Source organism: Engystomops pustulosus, chromosome 4 (assembly GCF_040894005.1).
Source record: "Engystomops pustulosus chromosome 4, aEngPut4.maternal, whole genome shotgun sequence".
In the NCBI taxonomy this organism is placed as follows: Eukaryota; Metazoa; Chordata; class Amphibia; order Anura; family Leptodactylidae; genus Engystomops; species Engystomops pustulosus.
This window is the reverse complement of record NC_092414.1, coordinates 178,964,500-178,989,921: the sequence shown is the minus strand read 5'-3', so window position 1 is coordinate 178,989,921 and position 25,422 is coordinate 178,964,500. Positions and strand designations below refer to the sequence as shown.

At 39.9% G+C, this 25,422-nt stretch overlaps 1 protein-coding gene across 3 annotated transcripts in view; it reads right to left on the bottom strand.

The window, feature by feature from the left end:
• The window catches only part of ADAMTS7 (ADAM metallopeptidase with thrombospondin type 1 motif 7), a 59,801-nt gene that overhangs the window by 20,299 nt on the left and 14,080 nt on the right, over positions 1–25,422 (bottom strand). For 2 of the 3 annotated variants that reach the window (XM_072148768.1, XM_072148767.1), the window contains exons 4-19: positions 24,285–24,490; positions 23,971–24,054; positions 23,569–23,693; positions 23,168–23,317; positions 22,756–22,899; positions 19,444–19,588; positions 17,989–18,081; positions 17,338–17,483; positions 6,441–6,610; positions 5,209–5,342; positions 4,346–4,466; positions 3,415–3,659; positions 3,044–3,185; positions 1,963–2,089; positions 1,629–1,842; positions 131–1,546 (exon numbers count right to left, since the gene is read on the bottom strand). In XM_072148768.1, the coding sequence (XP_072004869.1) occupies positions 131–1,546; positions 1,629–1,842; positions 1,963–2,089; positions 3,044–3,185; positions 3,415–3,659; positions 4,346–4,466; positions 5,209–5,342; positions 6,441–6,610; positions 17,338–17,483; positions 17,989–18,081; positions 19,444–19,588; positions 22,756–22,899; positions 23,168–23,317; positions 23,569–23,693; positions 23,971–24,054; positions 24,285–24,490 (3,662 nt within the window). Of the gene's footprint in view, positions 1–130; positions 1,547–1,628; positions 1,843–1,962; positions 2,090–3,043; positions 3,186–3,414; positions 3,660–4,345; positions 4,467–5,208; positions 5,343–6,440; positions 6,611–17,337; positions 17,484–17,988; positions 18,082–19,443; positions 19,589–22,755; positions 22,900–23,167; positions 23,318–23,568; positions 23,694–23,916; positions 24,055–24,284; positions 24,491–25,422 lie in introns of those variants that run through there. The other variant, XM_072148769.1, reaches the window with a different exon arrangement.

The following is a 25,422-nucleotide window of genomic DNA, read 5'->3' as shown; positions in this document are numbered from 1 at the left end:
CTGGAGGATCATAACTCGAGAAACTAGAAAATGGTTTTTGATCTTTTTTGCATTTTCTTTCAATCTCTGCCTTCATACAACAGTCAGGTGTAATGATTATAATATGGCTATTATCCAACATTAAACTTACCTCACTCCAGTTTCCAACTTCCCAGTGACTTCTGACTGGTTTGTCACCTTCACGTGATAAAGAAAGATTGTAGTGAGGTGTGATAGATACTCTTGTTCCTTCCTCCTTGAGATGAGGATAAGTGTTTCCTCTAGTGTATTGGTTTGGAATGTGTGTAGTGACAGATGTCAAGACGTCTTTTACGGTTGAGGTGGTCAACTTGGGTGATGAAGTAGTTACTTGTGTACCATATCTTTCATGAAAATTGGACTTTGTAGTAAGTACACGTTCGACAGAAGTTGTCAGTGGTGAAATCCATGCGAAATCTGAAGTTTCTTTATCCTGTGAAGGAGTAGTTAATATATTATAAAGCCAAGGGTAATTTAGTGTAGTGCTCTTCTCTTGGTGAGATGGCAGATCTGTTTTGGTTAATGCAACATCTTCTAATATTTGGTCTGTAAATGTCTTCGATTGCTCTGTTGTGACTGGATTATGGACACTTTTGTAAGTTGGTTCTGGTATAGAAGTAAAATACTGCCCATGTGTGGTATCTAAAAGTAGTAAATTAGAAAAGGTACGAGCTGATGGGAATGAAGTAGCTATGTCTGGAACATCTGTAGATTTTTCGGAAACAAGCTGAGGTAGAGTCAAATGCGTAAAACTTTCTGGAAAGTTATCGATCATGGTCTGTGTAGAAGCTGAGGTTTCATCTTTATACATTCTAGCTGTTTGTACCAAGTTATCTTTATGTGTTGAACCATTGTCAATATGATTGTCCTCATCACTGGATGGAGGTATGTCCATGAAAATGTTCTTTTCTGTAGAGGTAGATGTTTCTTCAGGTGCATTTACATTACTTTTGTCTCTGGCTGTTATACCAGGGTATACTGAAGTCTTCCGCTTCTCATTAGACATTGTAGTAAAAGGACTATTTGGGTTCTCTGTGGATTGGATATGTTCAGTACTTTGTTCTCCATTCCTTATTCCCACATGAGGGACATGTGTTGGGAGGTATTCCGGTTCCAATTCTTCACCTCCATTAAAATCATTGTTTTCTACTGGGTTGTAGGATAGATCCTCATGAAAATTTATAAAGTTGTAATCGTAATAGAAGTCATCAACAAATGTCCTTCCAGCTTTTCCCTGGCTTCCATCTCCAGTGTTAGAAAAGTCTCCTTCAGAGATGGAGTTGTCATCCAATAAATTCTTGTTGCCATTAGATGATCTTGGGATACCCGGAAAAATTTCATTTAAAATTTCTTTGCTGGACCCTCCACTTCCAGTCCAATCATATGGGTTGTAATTAGGAAAGCATAATGGCATCACGCATACACGCTTGCTGATGGGACGCTCTGAAGGATTGCAGGCACCACCTTCGAGGTCATTATTACAGTACACATCACGATACTGAAAGCCATCTCCACATGAGACTGAACACTAGAAGAAATAAAACATAAATTATGTGGCATAAATATTTAGTTAGTTTTTCAATGCTGTTTCTCCTTCCCCCAAAACTCACCTGGCTCCAGTTTCCATGGTGCCATATTGCAGGGCAAGGTTCACGATGGTTGCAGGTAATACTGGATTCAGGTTTAGGAAGGTGTTGGCAGTCTGAAGGTAGCAATGCACGTTGTTCATCCAGTCCCACTCGTTGAATACACAAGACAGTTCTCTTCTGTACACCACCTGCCCCACAAGTGATAGAGCACTGCTGCCACTCTCCCACCCACCATCTGCAAAAAACAATATGTGAAATGTATTGTTATGTAAAACTGATTAAAACAAATGAGTAAATCAAAATCTAAACTATAATACGTGATTGATGAAAAAAAGGATAAAATCGTCAAGGTCACCTTGGAGGACAAGGCTCCTCATTGCAGGTCCTTTGTCTGTCATCCGGTCGTGTCAAAGAATCACAGTATCTTTCTTCTACAAGACCGGCAACTTTTTCCACGCAATGAACCAGCTGCCTCTGCACCCCTGGCATAATAATAAAAAATGTATTAAAAAAAAATTTAAAAACTTATTTCTGCAGGACTGAGAATATGTTTTTGAAGACTAAGTGTAATAGTCTCATCCAAGCTCAGAGTTGTAGTTGCATGTAGCTATTATGCTGCACCCATAGAAGCACGTGGGACACTTTCTTACTTTTACATGTCTTTTTTTGACTTTTTTGATAGGTTTTTAAAGAGAACAATGCTTTAATACACAGTAGGCAACATATGAGAATGTTCCACATGAACTCTGTGTGAAGACTCCATACACATGATTACATGCAAAAAAAAGTGGACGTATCAAAGAAGGTACTGATAACACAAAAAAAAAATGTTGCCTGAAATGCCAGCACAAAGAAACTACCAAAAAGTAAGACAAAAAGTGTCTGTGCCACCTATACGTAAATATATTTAGGTGAATTTTTGACCTATATAGCAGCAATAATTGTACTAGAGGGACAGATTTTTCCTTCTAGAATACAGGCAGCCCCCAGGTATGTACTTAAGTTGAATTTATATGCAAGTCGGAACTGTATATTTTATAACTGCAGCTCCAGACACATTTTTTTAGTGACAATTGGATTTTCAAAATTTTTTGCTGTAATGGGACCATGGATTATCAATAAAGCTTCATTAGAGACACCCTACAGCTGATCATTACAGCCTGGAACTAAAGTAAAGCTTCCAGAGAGCTTCACCAGAGGTCACAGTGGGCAGAGAGGTCCATCTGTAACTAGTGGTCGTCTGTATGTCGGGTGTCCTTAAGTAGGGGACCACCTGTAAATACATTTGCATGTTTTTTTTTCCATGAAGTGCTGGCTGCAAGACTCAACTTGGTTTTTATTTAATGAGAACCAGAACCCCCTAAGAGTTCCCTAGAAATAAAATTTCTTTTTATAGTTACTAGGTTTTAAAAACTTTCAGTGCTTTTTCCTCTTACCAGTGCCACAAGTAGAAGAGCATTCAGACCACGCGCCATATCTCCATGAGAAGTCTGGTGGCTGAACCTCATTGCTACTGTCTAGGTCCCTCTTGATGGTATACTGGTACCGCACCCCAGGATTCTTCTCCTGGAACAGGAGCTAAAACCACAATAGAATAATTTGGTTTGTCTGTACATATGTATAGATGATCACGTGCATATCTACCTACAGATTTTGACTTTTATAGGAATGTGTGTGAACATTATTAGTAGCCCGTTTTATAAGCCTCTTTTTTATAAGTTCACTTCATGTCCTTTAATTGAGAGTAGAAAATCTAATTTTATAAGGCAGTAGAATAGTATAGATAGAATACTGCTGACCATATTACCTGTATCCATACAGGTTCATATGTCGGTCCAGGTGCAGTCAGGTTTTCCAGATTCCCAGTGCGAGTGTAGGTGAAGGTTGTCCCGGCAGCTTGATAATCTCCATTCCACTGAATGGTCCATCTACCATTTAGGAAATATTTCTCTGGATCTTCACTACGTAGGGCCAAGAAGTTTCCTGCCTCCGCTACTTCTTCAATCTGGATCTCACGAGCACCCGGTGGGATAAGACCAATGTCCACATACCCTATAAGAAAATGATGCTTTAAGGTAACAGAAAATGTAGGTTTAAAGGATTGATTCTGATAGTGTTATGGTACTGGTCACTCATAACATGAAAGTGGAAATAGGACTCTACTAAGTGATGTGCAATTTCAGTGAACCTTGGTTGATCCACCTACGGTACTTTTCAGACTTTAAGGCGCACCGGATTATAAGGCGCACCATCAATAAATGCCTGCTAAAACGTCTATGTTCATATATAAGACGCACCTGATTGTAAGGATGAATGACCAGCAGGTGGCAGACCTGTGCACAGTTCAAGGCAGCTGTTGTCTGTAAGTATGGTTCATATAAAAGGCGCACATGATTATAAGGCGCATCGCACCTTTGATTTAGGAGAAAATCAAAGGATTTTTTGTCCGCCTTATAGTCCGAAAAATATGGTACTCAGAAATTAACAATTGTAAACCTTTCTTGATGGAATTAGCTGTATCTTCTTTGTCCTTACAGTAAACTATAATGTGACAAGTAGTTGCAAATAGCACCATTACTACTCCATGTGAATGTGCCCTTTAGCGTATGTGAAAAGGTTTCACCTTCAATTAACATATTTTTTAACACAACATCACACAAACATCCAAGGAAGTCATATTTTTATAGGAATGTGATTGTTTTAGGCTATTTCAATCATTTTAAGAAGGAAATACTTACCACGTCCATCACTGTCCTCAAACGTTTTGTGCACAGTGTGACATGAAGAGGAGTCCCCATGGCAGACACCACAACGATCCTCCACTGCATTAGAGTCAATCTCATAGTCACAGCCAATGTTCTGTATATGAAGACACAGAATGTATATCAATATATATTTAGCAAAAGCAAACATAACCGGTACATAAAGCAGAATACCTATCATTAATTTTGTGTACTATGTTTTTGTCATCTTAAAATTTGTATTACAAAATGTTTCACTAAAATAAATCAATGGTTTCATAAATATATTGTCCCCTCATTACAATGTAGACAGATATACCCACTATATACGTAACAATGAGTAGGGTAAACATAGAGATAGAGGGGGAGATTTATCAGAAGTGTCTGAGAGCCGAACTGTTCTAGTTACCCATGGCAACCAATCAGAGCCTAGCTTTCATTTTCCCACAGCCTTTTATAAAATGAAAGCTGAGCTTCAATTGGTTTCCATGGGTAACTAGAACAGTTTTACCTCAGACACTTCTGATAAATCTCTCCCAGAGAATATATATAGGGGTTATTTATTATCGCCTTTTTTTCTTTCCTTTCTGTGCCTATCGTGCCTTAATTTATAAAGTGTCGGCGCCACAATATGTGGCGACACTCAAAATTGTGAATCCACTGGTTTCCTGGCGCTTCTATTTCTCCACACTCGTTTTGTGGCGCAAGTCTAGGGAATTCTAAACCTTTCAGTCTGTGCACCAATTAATTAATCTCTTGTGCCACAAACTTACATCCCACTGAAAAATATAGCACAGTTCCCGCTTCATCCTGCGCCAAAATTAATAAATTCCTCTCATGGTGTCTCACATAAGTCGTACCTTACAGATGCCATTGATGCATATATCTCGGCTTCTGTTCCCCTCATAACATGGAGTTCCATCGAACACTGCATCTCGCAACTTCTCAGCAAAGTAGCCGGTGTCTGACTGGCAGTGAAGTTCACAAGGATTAACTGTAAGGAAAATACATTCATGAAAATATCGCCACTGAGGGTGAAATGTCCCCAGTGTGAATAAAACAACTGGGGACTACAACTAATTTACATGATTACATTCTGTGTTTAAAGGGATAATTTAATAACCCAAAGATTTTTCCTTGTCCATAGTGATGGATTGTGTAAGTTTTGAAATCCCTAACCTAAAATTTGCACCTTTCAGAAGGCCCCTTTCACCTTTTTTCTTAATGGGAACCTGCAACAGGGACCTCATTTTCACTAAAGACAGGTTGCAGAAGCTTATTACACCAGCAGTGCAAATCTGCCTCCCTGCCTTTTCTAAGCATTTGCATTACAATATAATTGTGTGTTATAACTTACCTTCCATCCTGACAAAATCCTGGGGTAGCCACAGGAGTTGGGCTTTGGTTTGGATGCATTTCAAAAAAACATGTGACTGTGTTACTCACTCCTCAGATCTTAGCCTCCACCTTTGTGCTCCTGTACAGCTCCTCCCTCCCCCGCTGATGTCAGCTCACAGGCTGTGACCTCTGTGAAGTAGGAAGAGGGAGGATCTGTACAGGAGCACAGAGGTGGGGGCCAAGAGCTGAGGAGTGAGTAGCACAGACAAGTCACATGTTGTTTTTTGAAATGCATCCAAACCAAAGCCCAACTCCTGTGGCTACCCCAGGATTTTGTCAGGATGGAAGGTAAGTTATAACACACAATTATATTGTAATGCAAATGCTTAGAAAAGGCAGAGAGGCATTTTTGCACTGCAGGTGTCATGGGCTTCTGCAACCTGTCCCATAGGTTCCCTTTGAAAATCCAAAGAGCTATATGATGGTCTCAGACCCTGATCAATATGGACTCCTGATGTACAGCTAAAGACAACTCAACTTGGAGGCTACTAGAGTCTATGTTCTTGAGGGTTAATGGAAAATTATTTACCAGAATAATTTTATCTGGTGGAGCAATGAAACCTAACCCAATAGTGCCAAAGTGTAATTTCCCAAACTATGTTCTCTGTAAAATGCATGAAAAATCACTGTAAATGTGTCCCTCTATAAGTACAAAAGTATAGAATAATAGAATAATGATTGTATTTGTACTTACTGCTCATTAACACTGGAGTCCAGCGGTGCAGTTTTCCCTTATAAGGAACTGAATCAAACATGGAGCACTGTATTTGCCTGAAAGACGGGGCCCCTAATGTACATGGCAGAACGTTGCACACACGGTATCTTTTCCTTTCTCCTAGGCAGTATTTACCTCCATATCTGGGCCTTAGGAGCAAAGAAAGCAATTTGTAAATTAGGCAAATATAGACATTTTTTTGAATGCTTTCCTATAGTTTCCCTTAGTTTTACACTGTTAAGCATCTCATTATTCCTATGTCTCATCCCTTCTTAATTTGGTGTCAATAAGTAGATACTTTTTTTATAGTTGATTTCTCTTTATTATTGAAGTCTAATGAGTTACTAATGTTAAAGTAAAATGATTTACTAGAAATCTGGAGAACGTATTTAAAAAGAAAGCAACAAGGGTTAGTAGTCTGTACATTCATTGTAAAGTGCTCAAAGGGAACTTGTCACCAGAGACCTCATTTTCACTAAAGGAGTCCATAGCAACTGCAGTGCAAATATGTATTTCTGCTTTCTCTAAGCATTTGTAATACAATATAATTGTGTGTTATAACTTACCTTGCACCCTGACAGAATCCTCTACTAAGTCCCAGTGGTTGGCTCTGGTTTGGATGCATTTAAAAAAACATGACTTCTGTGGGAAGGAAACTCCTCAGCCACCACCTTAGTTCTCCTGTACAGTTCCTCCCTCCCCCACTTATGTCATCTTACCACATTGTGAGTTCTGTTCCTGTGAAGGAGCACAAAGGTGGGGGCTAAGAGCTGAGGAGTGAGCAGCACAGACAAGTCACAAGTTTTTTGAAATGCATCCAAACCAAAGCCCAACCCCTGAGACTACACAGAGGATTCTTTCAGTGTGCAGGGTAAGTTAAAAACACAATCGTAATGTAATGTAAATGTTTAGAGAAAGAAAAAAATACACAGACATATTTGCAATGCAATTTGCAATCCCTTTAAGATTTCTACTTTTACACATTTTTAAATGCCATTCAATGTTCAAGATTGGTCTGACACCACAAATATTGTGGTGGTACAACCATCCTAATACACTCCTCCAGGAAACATGCCAAAAGCAAAAGGTGGCAGAATTGGGGTATAGATATTCAGGGGGCAGTTACCCAGCTCCACTTACATAGTGGTGTCTACATACAAGGTGGCAGATACTGAAGCCCACCTTGATTGAACACCCCTGCCCCTTTCATTAAAGGTGGGGCTCTGCTGTGGACATTTCTGTAAAGGGGCATCTGCTGTGAACATTTCTGTAAAAGGGAGCTCTGCTTTGGACAATTCTTTAAAGGGGGCTCTGTTGTGGACATTTCATGAAAAGGGGGCTCTGCCATGGACATTTCTGTAATGGGGGGTTCTGCTGTGGACATTTTATTAAAGTGGGGCTCTGCTGTGGACATTTCATTAAAAGGGGGCTCTGTTGTGGATAATTCAGTAAAGGGGGAGTTCTTTTGTGGACATTTCTGTAAAGGGGGATCTGCTGTAGACATTTCATTAATGAGGGGCCAGTACAGGCTCTGGTGGTGTCGTGGGCAGAGGAAGATAAGACCTTGGTGAACAAGGCTTGGTTTGGACGATGGGGGGCCCTAGTCGTGTGAACAGCCCAGGGCCCATGGGACACTTATTATTATTAGATTTTACCCCATTCAACTAGGAGCACTCTCATGTAGGGTATGAAATGTTCTTTCTAGAATTCCCTCTTGTATGTTTTCTTGCCTATTTTCCCTGAGATTAGTAAAATTTAGAGGCTGGAAATGGTGCATCAATTCAGATACCACTATATTAAGTTCCTTTATTGTACCTTTATGCTTTTGGTGTCATAATAAAGATAAGAATCACATCTTTTATATTGCATCAGGCTTTTGATTATGTGATCTACAGAATTGATGATGGTGACATTCCCAGTAAACTCGACACAACTCAGGCATAATATGACTTTCCCTGCTCATTTGCATATGACTTTGGAGTACATTTTTGTTTCTAGAAAGGAAGTTTAATACCCTACCTGATGGGATATTGATGAGGTAATAAAAGGTGAGGTGTTGTTGCCCCTCTTTCTTTACATGAGAAGTGACATGACTAGTGCATTAGGCACTCAGGTTACAGAAGCCTGATACTGAAAAATGGTGGTAGCCTAAATATCAAAATATTTAAGGGGGTGTTCCCATTTCTGCAAATTAATGTTATTTTTTTGTATGATGAAAAGTTATATAATTTTCCAATATATGTTTTGTATCAATTCCTGGTGGTTTTCTAGATCTCTGCTTGCTACCATTCTATAGGAATGTTTACTTCCAGTTGATCTGTCACAGCTCTGATTACTCTCTATGATAAAAACGAGCCGTGCACCTGTGTTACCATGATCAGATTTCTGTCCACTAGAAGTAAATATAGAAGATTTCTATAGAATGACAGCAAGCAGAGATCTAGAAAACCACCAGGAATTGATACAGAAAGTATATTAGAAAATTGTATAACTTTTCAACCCACAAACAATAACATTTACTTGCTGAAATGTGAAGACCCGTTTAACGGCTCTGCAAGTAATATAATGCTCCACTACAACGTGCCCACAGTGGGCACACAACTCTACTGTGGGTGGGCACTCTCCACCCTACACAGGTTACAATTAAGCTAAAAGACCACTATACCTTTAACACTATTGTTTATAGGGAATATTTTATTTTGATATGCTGCATCATATGCAAATATCATTTATAGCCATAAAGTTGAGATTCGTGCCGTCACCTCTTCTATAGTAATAAAGGTTTGGTTCTGGAGAACCATGGGGGGTCCTCCATGCTAAATAAGCTTGTTGTGCTGAAAAAAGCTTAAAGTTGCTATATGTGTTGGCTTTGAGGACAAGCCAGTGTGTATTGGCTCCAGTATACCCTAGCAGTCACCCTTGGTTAGGACAGAAGTGGTTCACTCTGGGTTACTTTGGACAGTCCTCTATGTTCTATGCTGGGTCAGCGGCACCACAGGTGTCCCGTGGGAAGTTGTACACTCCAGAAATAACATGCATGTCCAGCCAAGCCAAACATGTTAATAGAGGAGAATAAGGGCATGGCAGCCGGCTTGTTTAACAGGTTTTAGCGTCCAGGACACCCACATGGAACATGTGATACCCTTATGTTAGTTTCGGAAATATACAAAGCACATGGCTCTGTTTATAATGGACATTATATTAATCCGACTCTGTCTATAACAAAGATAAACACAATTCATTATACAGATACAACAATATACAAGTAAGTGAATATTAGCCGGTGTGACACTCACTTGTTCAGTGATCTTTGCATGTAGCTATCTACTACACTCAGTTCTTGGTGTGAAATGCACACGTACGCCCTTGTGCCCATTATTCTCTAGTGTGTATATTACATAGATACCCAGATATGAGACCTTTGAGCATTCTCCAGCCGCTCAATCATTTCTCACTTTTTCTCAGATTATTAGCTGAAAGCAGCCTCTCTCCTTCCTCCTCACTAATTACTCTAAATGGTACTTGTCTGATGAAGCCCACACTCACCAAAACAATAGACGCTTTCAAGGCGCAACTTGGCGCATTCATGAAAGATGCTGTAATTGAATAATTGAGCACAGTGTCGTTCTGACAGCAAGCAGCCGGATACAATTATAACACGGAAAGATACAAGAAGTTCAGGAAACACAACAAAGACTGTGTAATTTACAGCACTGGGTGACATAAAATGCATATATCAATGCTACAGTCAGCCAAATGCACAATATAAACTCGCCATATATATATATATACTTTTTATTTAGATAGAAAAATGCTTCTTTTACAAGAATTTGTCCACAACCATTTACATTCCTAATATGATCATAATACCTTGTTTTACAGGATCTTAGATCACCATAGGATGGTTTCCTTAGCACATTATGGCAGTTACGTTTATGATCCGCACAGGTCAAAACTGAATTTCCACCATTCACAAACAATAAAGAATAGTTTAATGTTTTTAAGTTTAAAGGGAACCTGTCACCACTGTTTGAAAAAAAAATAGCCTTAGATAGGTTCCCATAGAGCCCTTGGCCTAAGGCAGTGGTGGCGAACCTATGGCATGGCTCCCAGAGGCGGTACACTGAACCCTTTCTGTCGGCACCCGGGCCATCACCCAAGCACACCAGACAAGAATTTTCCTGAAGTTCCAAGTAACTTAAAAGATGCTGCTTTCAGTCATATTTTAAAGTGATACTTACTTGGGACTGTAGGAAGAGGGAGAGCGCCTAATTATCTTTGTTGGACCTCCTGCTGGCCCCATGATTCTCTGTGTACAGAGGGACACTGGAAAGAAGCTACAATGATGCAAAATTTCCCGCCTTCTTTCTACTGTGTTGGTGTCATCAGGAGGCCTATATGATTGAGCATTGTTGAAAACAGGGAGCAATAAGTTAATGAGGGGAGTTTGGGGTTGCAGTTTGGGTACTCGGTCGCTAAAAGGTTCACCATCACTGGCCTAAGGGCATCCTTTTTTTAACTAATATGATAGATGGACACAAGTGGAGAAAATTAACTTTGATTCTCTGTCTGGGCGTATTACTCACGCTTGAGACCAGCACCTCCTCTCATCACTTCATCAATTGCACTCCTCTTTCCCCTATGTCACTTGGCCGTCTTGCCGAATTATTGCGTTTGTGCATAAGCAGAGGATGGCAGAGGATGCGAAGTGCTCAGACCCGAACTGCTCATGACAGCCACAAGCGGCTTATGCGCATGCGCAAGAATTCGGCACAAAGGCCAAGTGGCGTAGGAGTAAGAGGATTGGAATTCATGACGTGCTGAGAGGAGGCGGCTGGACTCAAAGTTCATTTTCTCCACCTGTGACCGTCGATCGTGTTAGTTACAAAAAATATGCCCTTAGGTTCCCATAGAGACCTTAAAGCCTATTTAAGGCTATTTTTTTTCAAACAGTAGTAACAGGTTCTCTTTAATCTCCAGTACTGTTTTCTAAGATCTCTGGCCCAAAATAATCCACAACTTTGGCTTCCTGTTGTATTGGATCAATCTTTTCTTCACTTTAAAGGGGCTGGTCACTTTATTTTATGTAATTTGTAATGTGTGAGGTAAAGTGGCCAACTCCTTTAATAGCACTCAGTACCTGTAAGGCAAGGGTGTTAAGCTCATGGCCTGGGCAACTAATATGGTCACCATCTCTTTTTCTATATACAGAGTGTACTGACCCTACACTCCTGCCATTACTTTCATGTACACAAGGCCGGACGTGCAAATTACACATTCATATGCCTTCACACTGACTATTGCTCAAAACGTGACACAAACACCTTATCCTTTTACTGCAATCTGACTAGTTCCACAATATTGTTAGAACTGTAGTAACATAATGCTATCCCTAACCAAGCACGTTACAGATCATATAGATATAATGTACCATAAATTGTATCAAAATACAAGCATGTCCTGCTTATATTACAATGATCATGCCCTTCAATTCAATCATGCCCTGATATGTAAACCAAAAAAATATGTTTAGGCCTAATAAAACCATAGAATTGCTGCTTTGCAAATGTTCGTGTTTTCCTGTCCTAAGGCTCAATAAAAAAAAAAAAATCACATTTACAAGCCAGAAATGAGTCATTGAGCATTTTTTCTCTAATCCTAAAGGAGAGCTCCACCCGATAAACAGTTTTATATAACAGTTTGTGGAACACTTGTAGTCCGCACGCTACCTGAAACTGGCATCGTCCAGAAAAACTGAAAAAACACCAAAAATAGAACCATACCAGTGTCAGATGGATGTGCCGGTAATGTTCCATAAAATTTTGCCTTTCCCCACAAGTGTTCAGTAAGGCAGTAATAACTCCTAAAAAATATATTGTTGCATATATATGCTGACCATTGGTCAATTGAAGGTGTGGTCTGAGATTAGAAAAAAAACGCCAGCTTTGCCCATGGATTGTTTTTAGTATTGAAATTCAACTGCATTCACTTAAAAGGGATGTACTATCTTAGGAACTTAAATTGTTACCCCCAGGAAACTTTAACAGGGAATCTGAAATTAAGAAAGGGGGTTTGTTATCCCCCCAAAATAAACAGTATGCATGGACCAGACCTGATGCTTCAAGGTGTCTGCTTCAAGGGGTTGTACCAATTTATTAATCCATAATAGGATATATGTAGAAAGATTATCCACTTATTACCTATAGTGCTCCAATATAGAAACATAATGGGGCACATTTACTTGGCTGCTGGAGTTCGACGAAAGTGTCCGACAATAATGCACTGTGCCCGATATCCTGCATGTGTCGCTTCCCTGCTCAGGACCGCCGGAGTTCACCTTCTTCTTCCTGGTGCATTTAAGTGCATTGGATTGCGACAAAATTTTAAAGTTAAATCCGACGCTCAGTCTGAATCAGTCGGATCGTCCATCGGCACCCAGGCCCCCCACCCCCCGATTTCTGTCGCATGAAAGCCAGCGCAGCTGTGACAAAAATCAATCGCTTGCACCAAAATCCCGGCGCAGGCACTTGCTAAATATCTGTCCAAGCTATGTCCGATGAAAGTAAATGAGCCCCATTCTATTGTAATTATGTCATAAATGCAGAGAAATTTTTTTTTAAAAATTGAGTATCATAATCTTAGTCACACCTGCCAAAATAACATATACAAAAACAAATCTACTATTTAATCCAGGCGAGACCCATTAAGTTAAGGTCTATCAGTGAGTCACATCATGGCACTAATATCCTGGGAACAGCTCAGTAGGATGGGAGCATAAACCCTATATCACAGATCTAATTCCTCTTAATTGTGTGCAGATGTCCCACGCTATAGTGTCCGTATCTGGGATCATATTTTCAATGTCTCATAATTACATTTCTGACCAATGTTCTTTAGTCCTTCGTTTCCCATGATTCAGAGAAATAACAACCACTTCCTCTGGAGATTTTGTCTCATATATATGATGTTGACTTCATATCTCCATTGGTGTTTCCATTTTCTATTTTATTGCAGGAACAGAAAAAGCAAAGCTAAGCGGGTGCAGAGCTGTCCTGTGATTAACTATAATGGAGACCATTGGTTTCCTTTATAGTCATGATCATTAAATATTGCATATTAATTATTTTTGACGGATCAAGCAATGGGGCTACAGTGAAATTTTATATAATGATCGGTCAGGCTGTGTAGGATAGAATATTATTATACTATGTACATAAGAAAACTGCATATAATTCTTATAAACTACTGACAGTTCTTTCTATGGACAGAAGTGAAATGGAAGCAGTGAAGGGTCAAAGCAGGTCTGCAGCAAGGAGCTGTGTGGCAGTCTGTAATCTGCTGATGGAGAAACAACATGGGGTCGCTCCCCCTTAAATTTAGCTCAGAAATATAGGATGTAGTGTGGGCTACTACTGGAGAGCAACAGATGAGACACTGCGGGCCTCATTTACTAAGACTGTTCGCTATTTTGGGGGATTACACGGCTCACACAGGTATTTAGCAAGAGTCTGCGCCAGGATTTTGGCGCACACGATCGCTTTTTGGAGCAGCTGCACTGGAACTTCCATGCAACACAATTGAGGGGGCGTGCCATCGGACGATCTGACTGATTCGGACTGAGCGCGGGATTTAACATGCACCACGAAAAAGATGGTAAATGCTGTTAGACCTGAGCAGGGAAGCGACACATTCATGATATCGGGCGCACAATCTTAGAGAATGACTGTGCATTGGAGTGGGACAATGCACTTTCCATGAACTCCAGGGATGGGGTAAGTAAATGTGCCCCTACATATTGTGCAAAACTGCTGAGGCAGTCTGTAATCTGCATAAGCATGTGATGAAACAACTTCGGGTAATTTCCCCTTAAATCAATCACAGAACTATAGTATACCTTGTAGTATAGGCTACTACCGGAGAGAGCTACCTATGAGCCACTGTACTGTGCAGAGCTGCTCTACTACCTCCTACATTGTGGCAACTTTCAATAAATACCAGACTTTCTAACTTCTGAACTTTGAAAATACCATAACTCTAATATAGCATCCATGCCTGGTTGCCTTTACTATAGAAGACCACCACAGAGTGTGTATGCCGGCCCTGGGGTCGCTGGCTATATGATTTACTATGACTGTGCTGTCAGTGAAGGGCACGAATCTACGTTTGCTTTTTGTTATATAAAGAAATGTTCAAAGTATATTGCCGAAAAGCATCTGCTGTAAAAATCAGAGCATCCCATTGATGGATGGTCTATTGCCAACATCTGTTTTTTCCCTGTTATCAAAGACAGCTTCAGGGCTCAACGTGAAGACTGCATCCTCTCCAGCAATTTTTATACTTTCTGCCATCTGAACATCTGCTAAGGCTCATTCCTTGTCCTAAGCCAGATGCAATACTACTGCTTCTGTGAGGGGGTCACGAAGCCCATGTCATTCTAAACAATCTTCATGTATTAACTGGAATTAAACCCACACTTTCTCAGATTTCTCTAGATGACCATGTTGTACTATATTTCTCTGATGATGCGTTGGCTTTACGATATTAGCAGATTCCGATGTCCCTTGTCGACAGTTGTCAGGATTCTACTCGTCTATAAATAATTCTCCCTCTGTCATCTTTCTTGTGACACTTCATTCAAGGGTTTTCAAAGCAGAGCAGAAAAGACAAGCAGCTGATATTATTCTACAAGTTACCACATCATTTCATTGGATATTCCAGGATTTGTAGATCCAGAAGAGTAAATAGGAACTCCACTACCCTAAAGCAAAACTCATAAAAATGCTTCACCAACATGTACCATTTATTAAAATCCCTCTCAACCCTGTACATCCTATGTAGATCCATTCCGCTCTTGTATACAAATTTCCAAAAAATTGCAATTCAAAGTCCTTACACTAAAATACAAAGTCATATCTCCCTTGGCAAGTGCATACAATTCTAATTTGTAGATATCAACCCAAACAATCATTACTCTGCATCCATAATATTTTCATAATGTAATGACAATTCACCTTTAAGATATCATTTAAATAGAGCTATGTATCCTAATGGTGATGATTTTCTTTCAACTATTTTTTATATTTTATGAAGATTGTCCAATATGAGGAGGTACTTAGTGGATTAAGGTGCGGCTCATGTTGTGACAAAATTTTGGCACATTTGTGGCTCATATTGATAAATAAGTGGTATAAATTTATTTGCCAGATTTAACATTCAATAAAATCCACTGTGATAAATCAGTAGGATTTTACGACTGTTCAGTTCACATTTTGCACATTGATGTTGTCAGCAATAATAAAACTCAGATTTTTCAAAATGTTTTATTTAATAGAAGGCTGTCATTCCAGAGATTCCCCACTATAATCTAATACACCATAGCTAAAGCCATTGTAACCGAGTAGCATTGGCAGAAATAACCTGGCAGGCAGCATAGGAAACACCACAACTAACAACCATGTGAAATATTTCATATGTTGACTGCTAAAAGGCTGCCATGAGCTGCAGGGGCTTTAGGTGTGCCCTAGTAGAGGACATTGGGGAATCTCTAGAATGACAAAATGCAAGTAAAACTATTGGGAGTTCACTCCATGGGTCTATTCTACTGCTAAATACTTATCTGTTTGAGCTCTCATCTCCAAGAAATGTCCTATACCTCTGATAGAAAGCCAGTCAATGCTATACTACAGCCACAGCCTTTGTTTCATTATTACCTCCCTTGTATTAAAATATGAATACCACCTCTTGTTATGGATGCAACTTATGGAACCACTGACTCCACTGGCCCCATGGGTTTAACAGTTGTAATTCTGTAGGTATATACCATGTATAATATAATACTATTGTGCCGCAAGGACGACTGTCGGCATCGGAGATCAGTCTCCGCAAAGCACAGCCCGATGTATTAAAGTGGTGCCATCAGTAATGAAGTGTGCGCCCAAATGTTACATGCACTGCGCCTTAATTTTGCTCTCAGACCAATTTTTTCCTCGGCTATTGTGTAAATTTGCGCCTACAAATGCCGGCAAGATACACATAAATGTGGAGGATAATGTGGAAATGTTAGGCCACTCCCACTTGCGCCAAAAAAAACCTGAAGGTGTCAGGATAGTCGGCAACATCTGTTCTTTCTGGCGTAAACTCATTATAAATGTTCTGTAATTCTGCGGCTCTGTAATTGGGTGCAGATACGATAATACATGTCCCCCTACATGTCTTTGTTGTACTAACTATATATAACATATATTTTTTTTCTAAAAACATGGCATCTTGCCGTGCCATTATTCTTTAAAACTGTGATTTCCAGAAATATTCCATGGCTTGCTACAGTTGTGTCCTATGTCAAACCCCCATTGATTTCAAGGTGAATTCGCCAATTGACACTGTGATTCGTTATTGAAAAAACACGTGTTCTCAAGTCTCAAATAAAGAACAATGCAAATAACAGGCCAAGCATCAATATCTTGCCATCAATGGATGGGTGTTCCTTCCTGATTTAACCACTAGTTTGGCAGCGTCTCCTAATAGGACTTTCTGTCTAGATGCATCAGGAAGAATCCATTTCATGTATGAATAAACCGTCTGTTAAACTCTTCTTTGGCCAACTTGTGCCAAAACTGGTAAGTATGAACAGTCAGTGCCCACCCACAGCCAAAAGCTACTAAATGCTATCATGATCATTGAATCATTGCATATCTCATGAAAGCAACATTAGGGTGTACTTGGATGGTAGCACATTGTCATGTAGGGGTTGCCCCAAAAACTATACTTGTTATTATTGTTCAACCTATTACCATCATCACCATTACCAACTATCACTCTCATTACCAATAACAACAATAACAGATGACAACTGGTATTAACATATGAGTTTACATACGATGGATTACTGCAGTGGCGCTCTGCATTCTGTATACCAGCTCCACAGCTTCTCGTACAGGGCGACCATGAACTCCAGGATCCCCAGGCTCCATCCACAGCCGCTGGACGTTGTCCTACTGGGATGCATTCACCACCAAAGCACCACTGCAATTTCAACAGATAAAATCTAGTTATCTCCATATACAAGGAGCATTACTATAATACTATGAAATTTAGGATGAAGTTTCTTTCCGGGATTGTAGTCTTCTAAAAAATTAATTGGTCAGCACCAACATCTTCCCTTTGCAGAATGCAATATTTGCCTCTACACACTAAGCCAATCCTATATATCTATTCAACATAAAGTTCCCAGGCCTTTGTAAACCCTGAAATTATCTCATGCCTACTGTTAACATGACAGCTGTTGGCATTCCTATCCCTTGGTCAAGGATGTTACTATTTTGTGGTCTCATCTGGTTCTGGAGAGAAGACTATTGCTACAAATGTAACTAGTATGGAGGCACTATAAAAATCTTTGCACTAGGGCTTTGGTGCTTTGTATGACACCTATAGTTCTAGGAAGACCCTAACCCTAAGCTCTTTTTGAGTATTGTCTCACGGTGAAAACTCTGAACTCCGTGTCTGACCCTGTGTCCCTGTGACCTCTTACCTTATTATGACCGCAGGTGGTTCCATCCACGGCAGCGTCCAGTTTGGAGTGACATGTTGTTGCAACAGAGCACCAGAGAGAGTTACACACATTCTGTGAGAGTAGAATATAGACAACATTGGAAAAGGCAATAATAATTTCTGGAGGTATTGAGATGTAACTATATTACATACCAACATATAGCTAATGCTAACTGAGCCCTGAGTTTTCGGGTTGTGCCGGACTTACTCTTGTATATACAACCACTTTCATGCTACTGCCGCATTCACCTCAAACACATTTCCAAATACTGTCACCTTCTGCGCACCCCCTTCATCCTCATAGACTGTAAGCTCTTGTGTCACCCCCTCATCCTCATAGACTGTAAGCTCTTGTGTCACCCCCTCATCCTCATATACTGTAAACTCTTATGTCAACCCCTCATCCTCGTAGACTGTAAGCTCTTGTGTCACCCCCTCATCCTCATAGACTGTAAGCTCTTGTGTCACCTCCTCATCCTCATAGACTGTAAGCTCTTGTGTCCCCCCCTCATCCTCATAGACTGTAAGCTCTTGTGTCACCCCCTCATAATCATAGACTGTAAGCTCTTGTGTCGCCTCCTCATCCTCATAGACTGTAAACTCTTGTGTCACCTCCCGATCCTCATAGGCTGCAAGCTCTTGTGTCACCTCCTCATCCTCATAGACTGTAAGCTCCTGTGTCACCCCCTCATCCTCATAGACTAAGCTCTTGTGTCACCCCCTCATCCTCATAGACTGTAAGCTCTTGTGTCACCTCCTTCTTCCTCATTGACTGTAAGCTCTTGTGTCACCCCCTCATCCTCATAGACTGTAAGCTCTTGTGTCACCCCCTCATCCTCATAGACTGTAAGCTCTTGTGTCACCCCCTCATCCTCATAGACTGTAAGCTTTTGTGTCACCCCCTCATCCTCATAGACTGTAAGCTCTTGTGTCACCCCCTCATTCTTATAGGCTGTAAGCTCTTGTGTCACCCCCTCATCCTCATAGACTGTAAGCTCTTGTGTCACCTCCTTCTTCCTCATTGACTGTAAGCTCTTGTGTCACCCCCTCATCCTCATAGACTGTAAGCTCTCGTGTCACCCCCTCATCCTCATAGACTGTAAGCTCTTGTGTCACCCCCTCATCCTCATAGACTGTAAGCTCTTGTGTCACCCCCTCATCCTCATAGACTGTAAGCTCTTGTGTCACCCCCTCATTCTTATAGGCTGTAAGCTCTTGTGTCACCCCCTTATCCTCATAGACTGCAAGCTCTTACAAGAAGGGCCTCACTCCTATTGTTTCATCTGACAAGGGTATTGCTCTGTTATGTCTCATTTTTCTTCTACCCATGATCTGTACAGCACTGCAGAATATGTTGGCGCTTCTTAAACAAAGATGTGTTATTATTCTCTTATCAAATGCTATCTACACACAGATAATAAAGAAACTGGCTTACATCAATGTCTTTGCAGAAGGTAGAAGCCGATCCATATTGTAATCGACACTGATGTGTAACATCATACAGGACTCCCGGGGGCACAGAAGGAAAATCCAACAACTCTTTACTAGGTGGATCATCCAAACAAAGACCCCATCCACGGCTATAAATACAAAAATAGATCAAAGTAAAGAATATTACAGAAGGCATAAATGCAGGATATGATCATATTTATAATATTACGACTACAGAACATTGGGGCAGATTTACTTACCCGGTCCAGTCGCGATCCCGCGGTGCGTTGTCCGACGAGGATTCGGGTCCGGCACGATTCACTAAGTTCGTGCGTCCGAGTTCCTGCATCCGTTGCTTTCCCACCGAGGTCCGCCGGAGTTCACCTTCTTCTTCCTGGTGCATGTGAGTGCTTGATCTTGCGACTCAAACTTTTTTAAAAATTAGGCTGTTTGTCCGAATCCATCGGGTTGTCTGACGGCCCGCTCCCCCGATTACTGTCGCCAAAATCCGATCATGTGCGCCAAAATCCCGGGACAATTTGGCGCAAAACGGAAATCGCCGGGAAACCCGATGAAAGTGCAGCGTTCGGATCCTTAGCAAATGAGCCCCGTTGTTTCTCAACTGGAGTCTTTCAGAACCTCCAAAAGGTTCTGTTTTAAGGAACGATAAACCGAACAAATCGTATAAAATTAAACAAGGGATAAAGTTGTCCTTGATGATTTTCAACAAAGTTGTTTTTTTACATTGTGCGCAAGTTATATGTTTGGTAGTCCTTTATAGGACTTTTTGAAATCTAAAAAATTTTAAATGCATATGAATTATCTAATAACCTTAATTCATATTTTATACATATCACAAAAAAATAACTCAAAATTCAAAGAAAATATTTTAAAAATTATATATATATGAACCTACTACTCAATATACTATTAAAAAAAAAAACAATGAATGGCAGAATGCAAGCTGCAGAGAATTAACCCTTGACACAGCCTGCCTCTAATATCATGGTGATCTTTATTTTTCCAGACCATATTTCACAGTTATCTCCGATTGTGATGTGGCAGGAAGTGGCTGATCTTCTTGTTTGTGTTTGGAAACTTTAGAGGAAGCAAGTAGGTGGGAGGCAGAGTGCAGAGAGGCAGGGGTAGCTATTGTCCGGACGGTTTTCAGGGGTGCGTAGGCTGTTCATTAAAGATTTATATTCAAGTAAATAAAGACAAATAAAATTTGAAAACCATATGGTCGGAAATCAACAGAAAATAAGCTGAGTGCTGTTTGGTTCCCATCCTGGACCTATCACTTTATATGTCCAGTAGACCAAAAGAAGTTGTATGGCCATGAATGGCCGAGTAAGCAGAATCTTCACATAGAGTCAAAACCACTTTCTGAAAAGAACACATTATATATAAAGTGTTCATAATAGAAATTCTATTAGTCTGAAGGTGAGACACAAAGAATATGAATTAATTAGACAACTAAGGATTTAGTTGTTCAGATTAGATAATACCATGTCATATTATAGGTCCAGAGTCTGTTTTCAAAAAGTAAGAGTTCTCCTTACAGAGATTTTGTCAATTAAGGGCGCCTTGCAGGTATGTGGATACTTATTGCCATTGAGGCACCACTGGGGGATTCTGGGAAATATGCATTTACTTTTTCCAGGACGCAATAAGGAAAACATTGCCTCTCTTGGTTACCTTGTAAGGGAGCCCCCTTACCATCTAGCATGACTTTCAAGAAGAATAAGGACATGATGCAGGATTAAATCCAAACCAGTCTATCTATTCCAGAAGGAATAGATTCCCAACTGTTTCCATGTTTCCATGTCTTTGCATCTCATCAGCACAGCAAGCAAAAATGTTTGTGGCAACCTGGATCGAGATCCAATGTGGGTCCAGGCTTCTAAAGATCCTGTTACTCCAAAGTCCAAGATAGGGAAGCAGCACTCCGTAGTAGATACAGATTTTTTATTTCACCAGTGGAAATTACAATGCTTGAGAATCGCTACATAGGGATAGCTGAAACGTTGTAATTTCCACTGGTGAAATAAAAAATCTTTATCTACTACGGAGTGCTGCTTCCCTGTCTTGGACTTTATCAGTACAGCATAGGGAACTGATTTACGGTAACTTAGTAAGAGGCCGTATATATAAGTCCATATAACACACATGATACAAATTAATATATTATAGAAATAGGAGCATTTGTAATTATATATGATGTGTATAAAGGTTTACAGTCCAAATTGCTAAAATACCTATAACTCAATATCATATGGTATATAATCAAATAAATACACACGACTACTAAAACATCTACAAGTTCACTGCTTAGCCCTGTTATATAGAAGGTGTCAGCAACCATGTTAGTTAAATATTATACATGTAGTAGACCACTGTCATGTAACTAATGCAGCATGTGACCTACATAACACTAAGAATACTAAGTGCCGATGTGTGAGGCCATACAAGTGAGATGTAGGAGAAATAATTAACTTTCATACTAAAGACCTTTATGTTGGCATGTACAGCTAAATTATGTTCTATCTTTTTGGTGTTACACAGTCCAGTCTTCAAGGACTACTAGCAGGATTGTACAGGTGATTCAATGATTAGCACATGTATTGTGAAGAATTTATTAAGAACACTGCAAATACTTTACCAGGATGAGGGTATCTTTACATAATGAAATAATCTGAGCTGTTTGGTAGAAAAAAAAATGCCATTATATGATACCATCATTTGCCATGAAACTCCAGGAATTGATAGTAAAGTGGGTGTGCGGATTTTGCCACATGGTTCATAGACACTCAAAGATACCAGAATTATGGTTCTACTTGCTACAGAGCCTGAGATAGGGGGCATCAGAAATGATGCTTCTAAAAGTGACTCATATCAGGCAAAAACTGACTCTTCTCAGCTCATTTGCATACAACTTTGAAGATTTTATGTAAAAATATGAGTTTTAACAAGAGAAGTAATGTTATAGAGAATAAATAAGACCCTACCTAAGGAGGCAGTTAGTTTTGTGGGGTTAAAACCTGTCCCTATTTTTCTATAAGAAAATATGATGTAGCTGAGGACATGTTGTAAAATATTGGTTTATTTTGGCCCTAAAAATGAGTAATAGAGATAACAAAAATTGTGTTGTTACACCAGCTGGAAAGACATTGATAAAACAGTCCATCAGTAATGAAGGTCATCAATTGATACACTCACCATTACTTACTGTATATATATATATATATTTTATACATATAAATATATTGTAAAAGAACATTTCAGTTAGTTAGTTAGTTAAAATCTTGAACCTTACTCCAAAAAGCGGGTGATGTAGTCTCTGCTGCAGCGTGACCATGTAAGGGGAGAGGTGTCATACAATAGCTGCGGTGACATGATGTGAGGTCTTTTTCCTTTCGGTTCACAGTCATTTCCAACACCATCGTGCTGTACTCCAAAACTGGGTCACAAAGGGAAAAAAGTTTTTCAAGTTGGTTACACTAAGAAAATAAGGTGTTTCTTATACTTCTCATGCCACCACTGAGTAAAAGTATTATATCAGCTGTGAGCTGACTGTCTCTGTGTGTGATGCATGCTAAATTTACATTGCACTGGTGGAGGCCCCCCTAATAGTATGTTAGTGGGGGCCCTGGGGCATAATCTAGCTCTGAAAATATGTCTTACAGATGCTACTAGACATCGGATGACCCAGGAATCTAAATTACTACCTGTGTCCTAATTCATGAGTCACAGTAAAGGCTGTCGGCAAACCCGTGTCTTCATTTATATTACAACTGCGATGTGGTTGACACATTCCAGATACATGAGATAGACCCAATGTTTCACATGGACGGTTCATGGAGGCACAGATGTCTCTTCTGCAACAAAAAAATTAATGAAAAGGTAATAAGTACAGTATATATGGATACATTTATACAAAGTTCATGTGTATATATAGTATGTGGGTACATGGGTACATGCAATAATTTTTTTTATTGTGCCGTGTCAAGTGGCCAGCTAGGCAATCTACTAGTTGGGAAAAATGGCCTGTCCGTCATAGTAACAAGTCAATAAGGAACTGTGGAAAGTAATGTATCTTTTGTTTTTTAGGGTCTTTCTATCCAGTGACCTGGTAAGAAGAACAGCAACATCATGATGTAAAGGATGGTCTTCACTTTTCATGTTCATGGCCTTCTGCCATTTGCAAAAGCTACGCAGCGAGTTGTCAGCATGGTGTGAAACCTTCAATTCCTCCTTAAAGATGAGAAGACCATGACATATTAAAAAAACAAGAAGACCAGGCAATATCTTCTTCAAACTGATTCCAGTCCAACTTAGTCAATGTACAGGTTTCTCTATGTACGTTCATTAGATACAGGTATAGGACACCCGGCTTTCATCTCATTCCCTCACATACCAATTTTTGCCCTTCCATCTTAAACATTTTTTCAGCTACTCGACTACTCTATATGTTTACCTCCCTTTATTTTCTTGTTCCACAGCCCCAAAGGTGGTTGCCTCGTCTTGTTACCTCATCACTCTCCAGTAGGATCAGACGTACAACAACGATGTTTATCCTGTTCCCAATGCTAGCATCATGGAAAAGCCCAGCTACCTATTAAAAAGAAATCAGTCAGGGTATATCCATGTAAAGTAGAAGTATAAAATGAGCAATTGGAGAGAATGGGTGCCAAGGCTGTAACTTAAATGCAGTGAAACCTCTTTGAAGCAACTTCAAAAATTTAGTATGCATGGGAAATACAGTCTTGATAAGAGCTGTCGTTTTAAAGAAGGTTTCACTGTATATTTCACAAGACATATGAACACATTACCATTTGTCCTCACCATATTCATAATAGTCAGTACGTAGTTTTCTACACTGTTTTTTCCATGATATTCCACCATCTTTGGATCAGCCACCACTAGGGTCTCCACCCATTTTTCTTTGCTTATCGATCGTTGAGATCTAGCTCTTTCTCTTCTCTCTTGTGCCTTTGATTGTTCCCAGCGCTCCCTTCTCCTCTCCCACTTTTCATGGGAACCTGGATGCTCTGGCAAAACATGGATTATAAATTTGGGTTTACAATTTTTTCGAAAAACAGCAGATCTCACATCACCAGTTGAGAAGTATAATGAGAACCTCATTATGGAGTTCACTTAGAGGGGTTGTCCCAACTTTGGAAGTTATCCGCAATCCACCAATCATGAGACAGTGATTCCTAGCAATTAGTAGAAAGTGGGTCCTATTCTTACTAGAGGGTGGGTTGAGCATGTGCCCAGCCAACGATTGTCAAACACATCTGCTATCCTGGGACTATCCTATACACCTGAATATAGCAGCAAAGCTGGGGGTCCCATTCTCACGATCGGTGAGTTGTTGGATCCTCACTCAATTGGGGATAGCTTCCAAAGTGGGAAAAACCCCTTTAAAATGTCATAATGGAGTGTTATATTCATTTTATACATTAAGTTTTGCAAATGTCAAATCCAGCACAAAAAAATCATATAAAATCAGTCTTTTACTCCACAGGTTAAAAAAAAAAGTATACAAGCATGTACTGTAAAAGGAAATTATACATTGGGCCACATTTACTAAGGGCTGTGCGCCAGTTTTCAAATAAGGGGGCGTTCTGGGGGTCAGTAGGACCATGAGCTCGAGTTATCAAGCAAAGTCTGTTGCACCAAAAAAGTTGGTGAACTCTTTATAAATAAAAGAAAACTAGTGCAAATGCTTTAATAAATGTTGGCCAATGTTGGTGACTTTACTCAGTATCCTGACATGAATCTGCTTTATATATTGGGATGTCAGGCACTCCTTGCTAAAAGTGTTGGTGTTTGTCCATTGGTACACCGTTCCAGAGATGAACAGCATGCGAATGGGCACATTACACGACAGCAGTAGACTTTTAAAAACTATATGAATCTACAAACATGGACTGATGATGAGACTGGTAATGAGTAGGCAATGCTGGCCAAGTGCAGA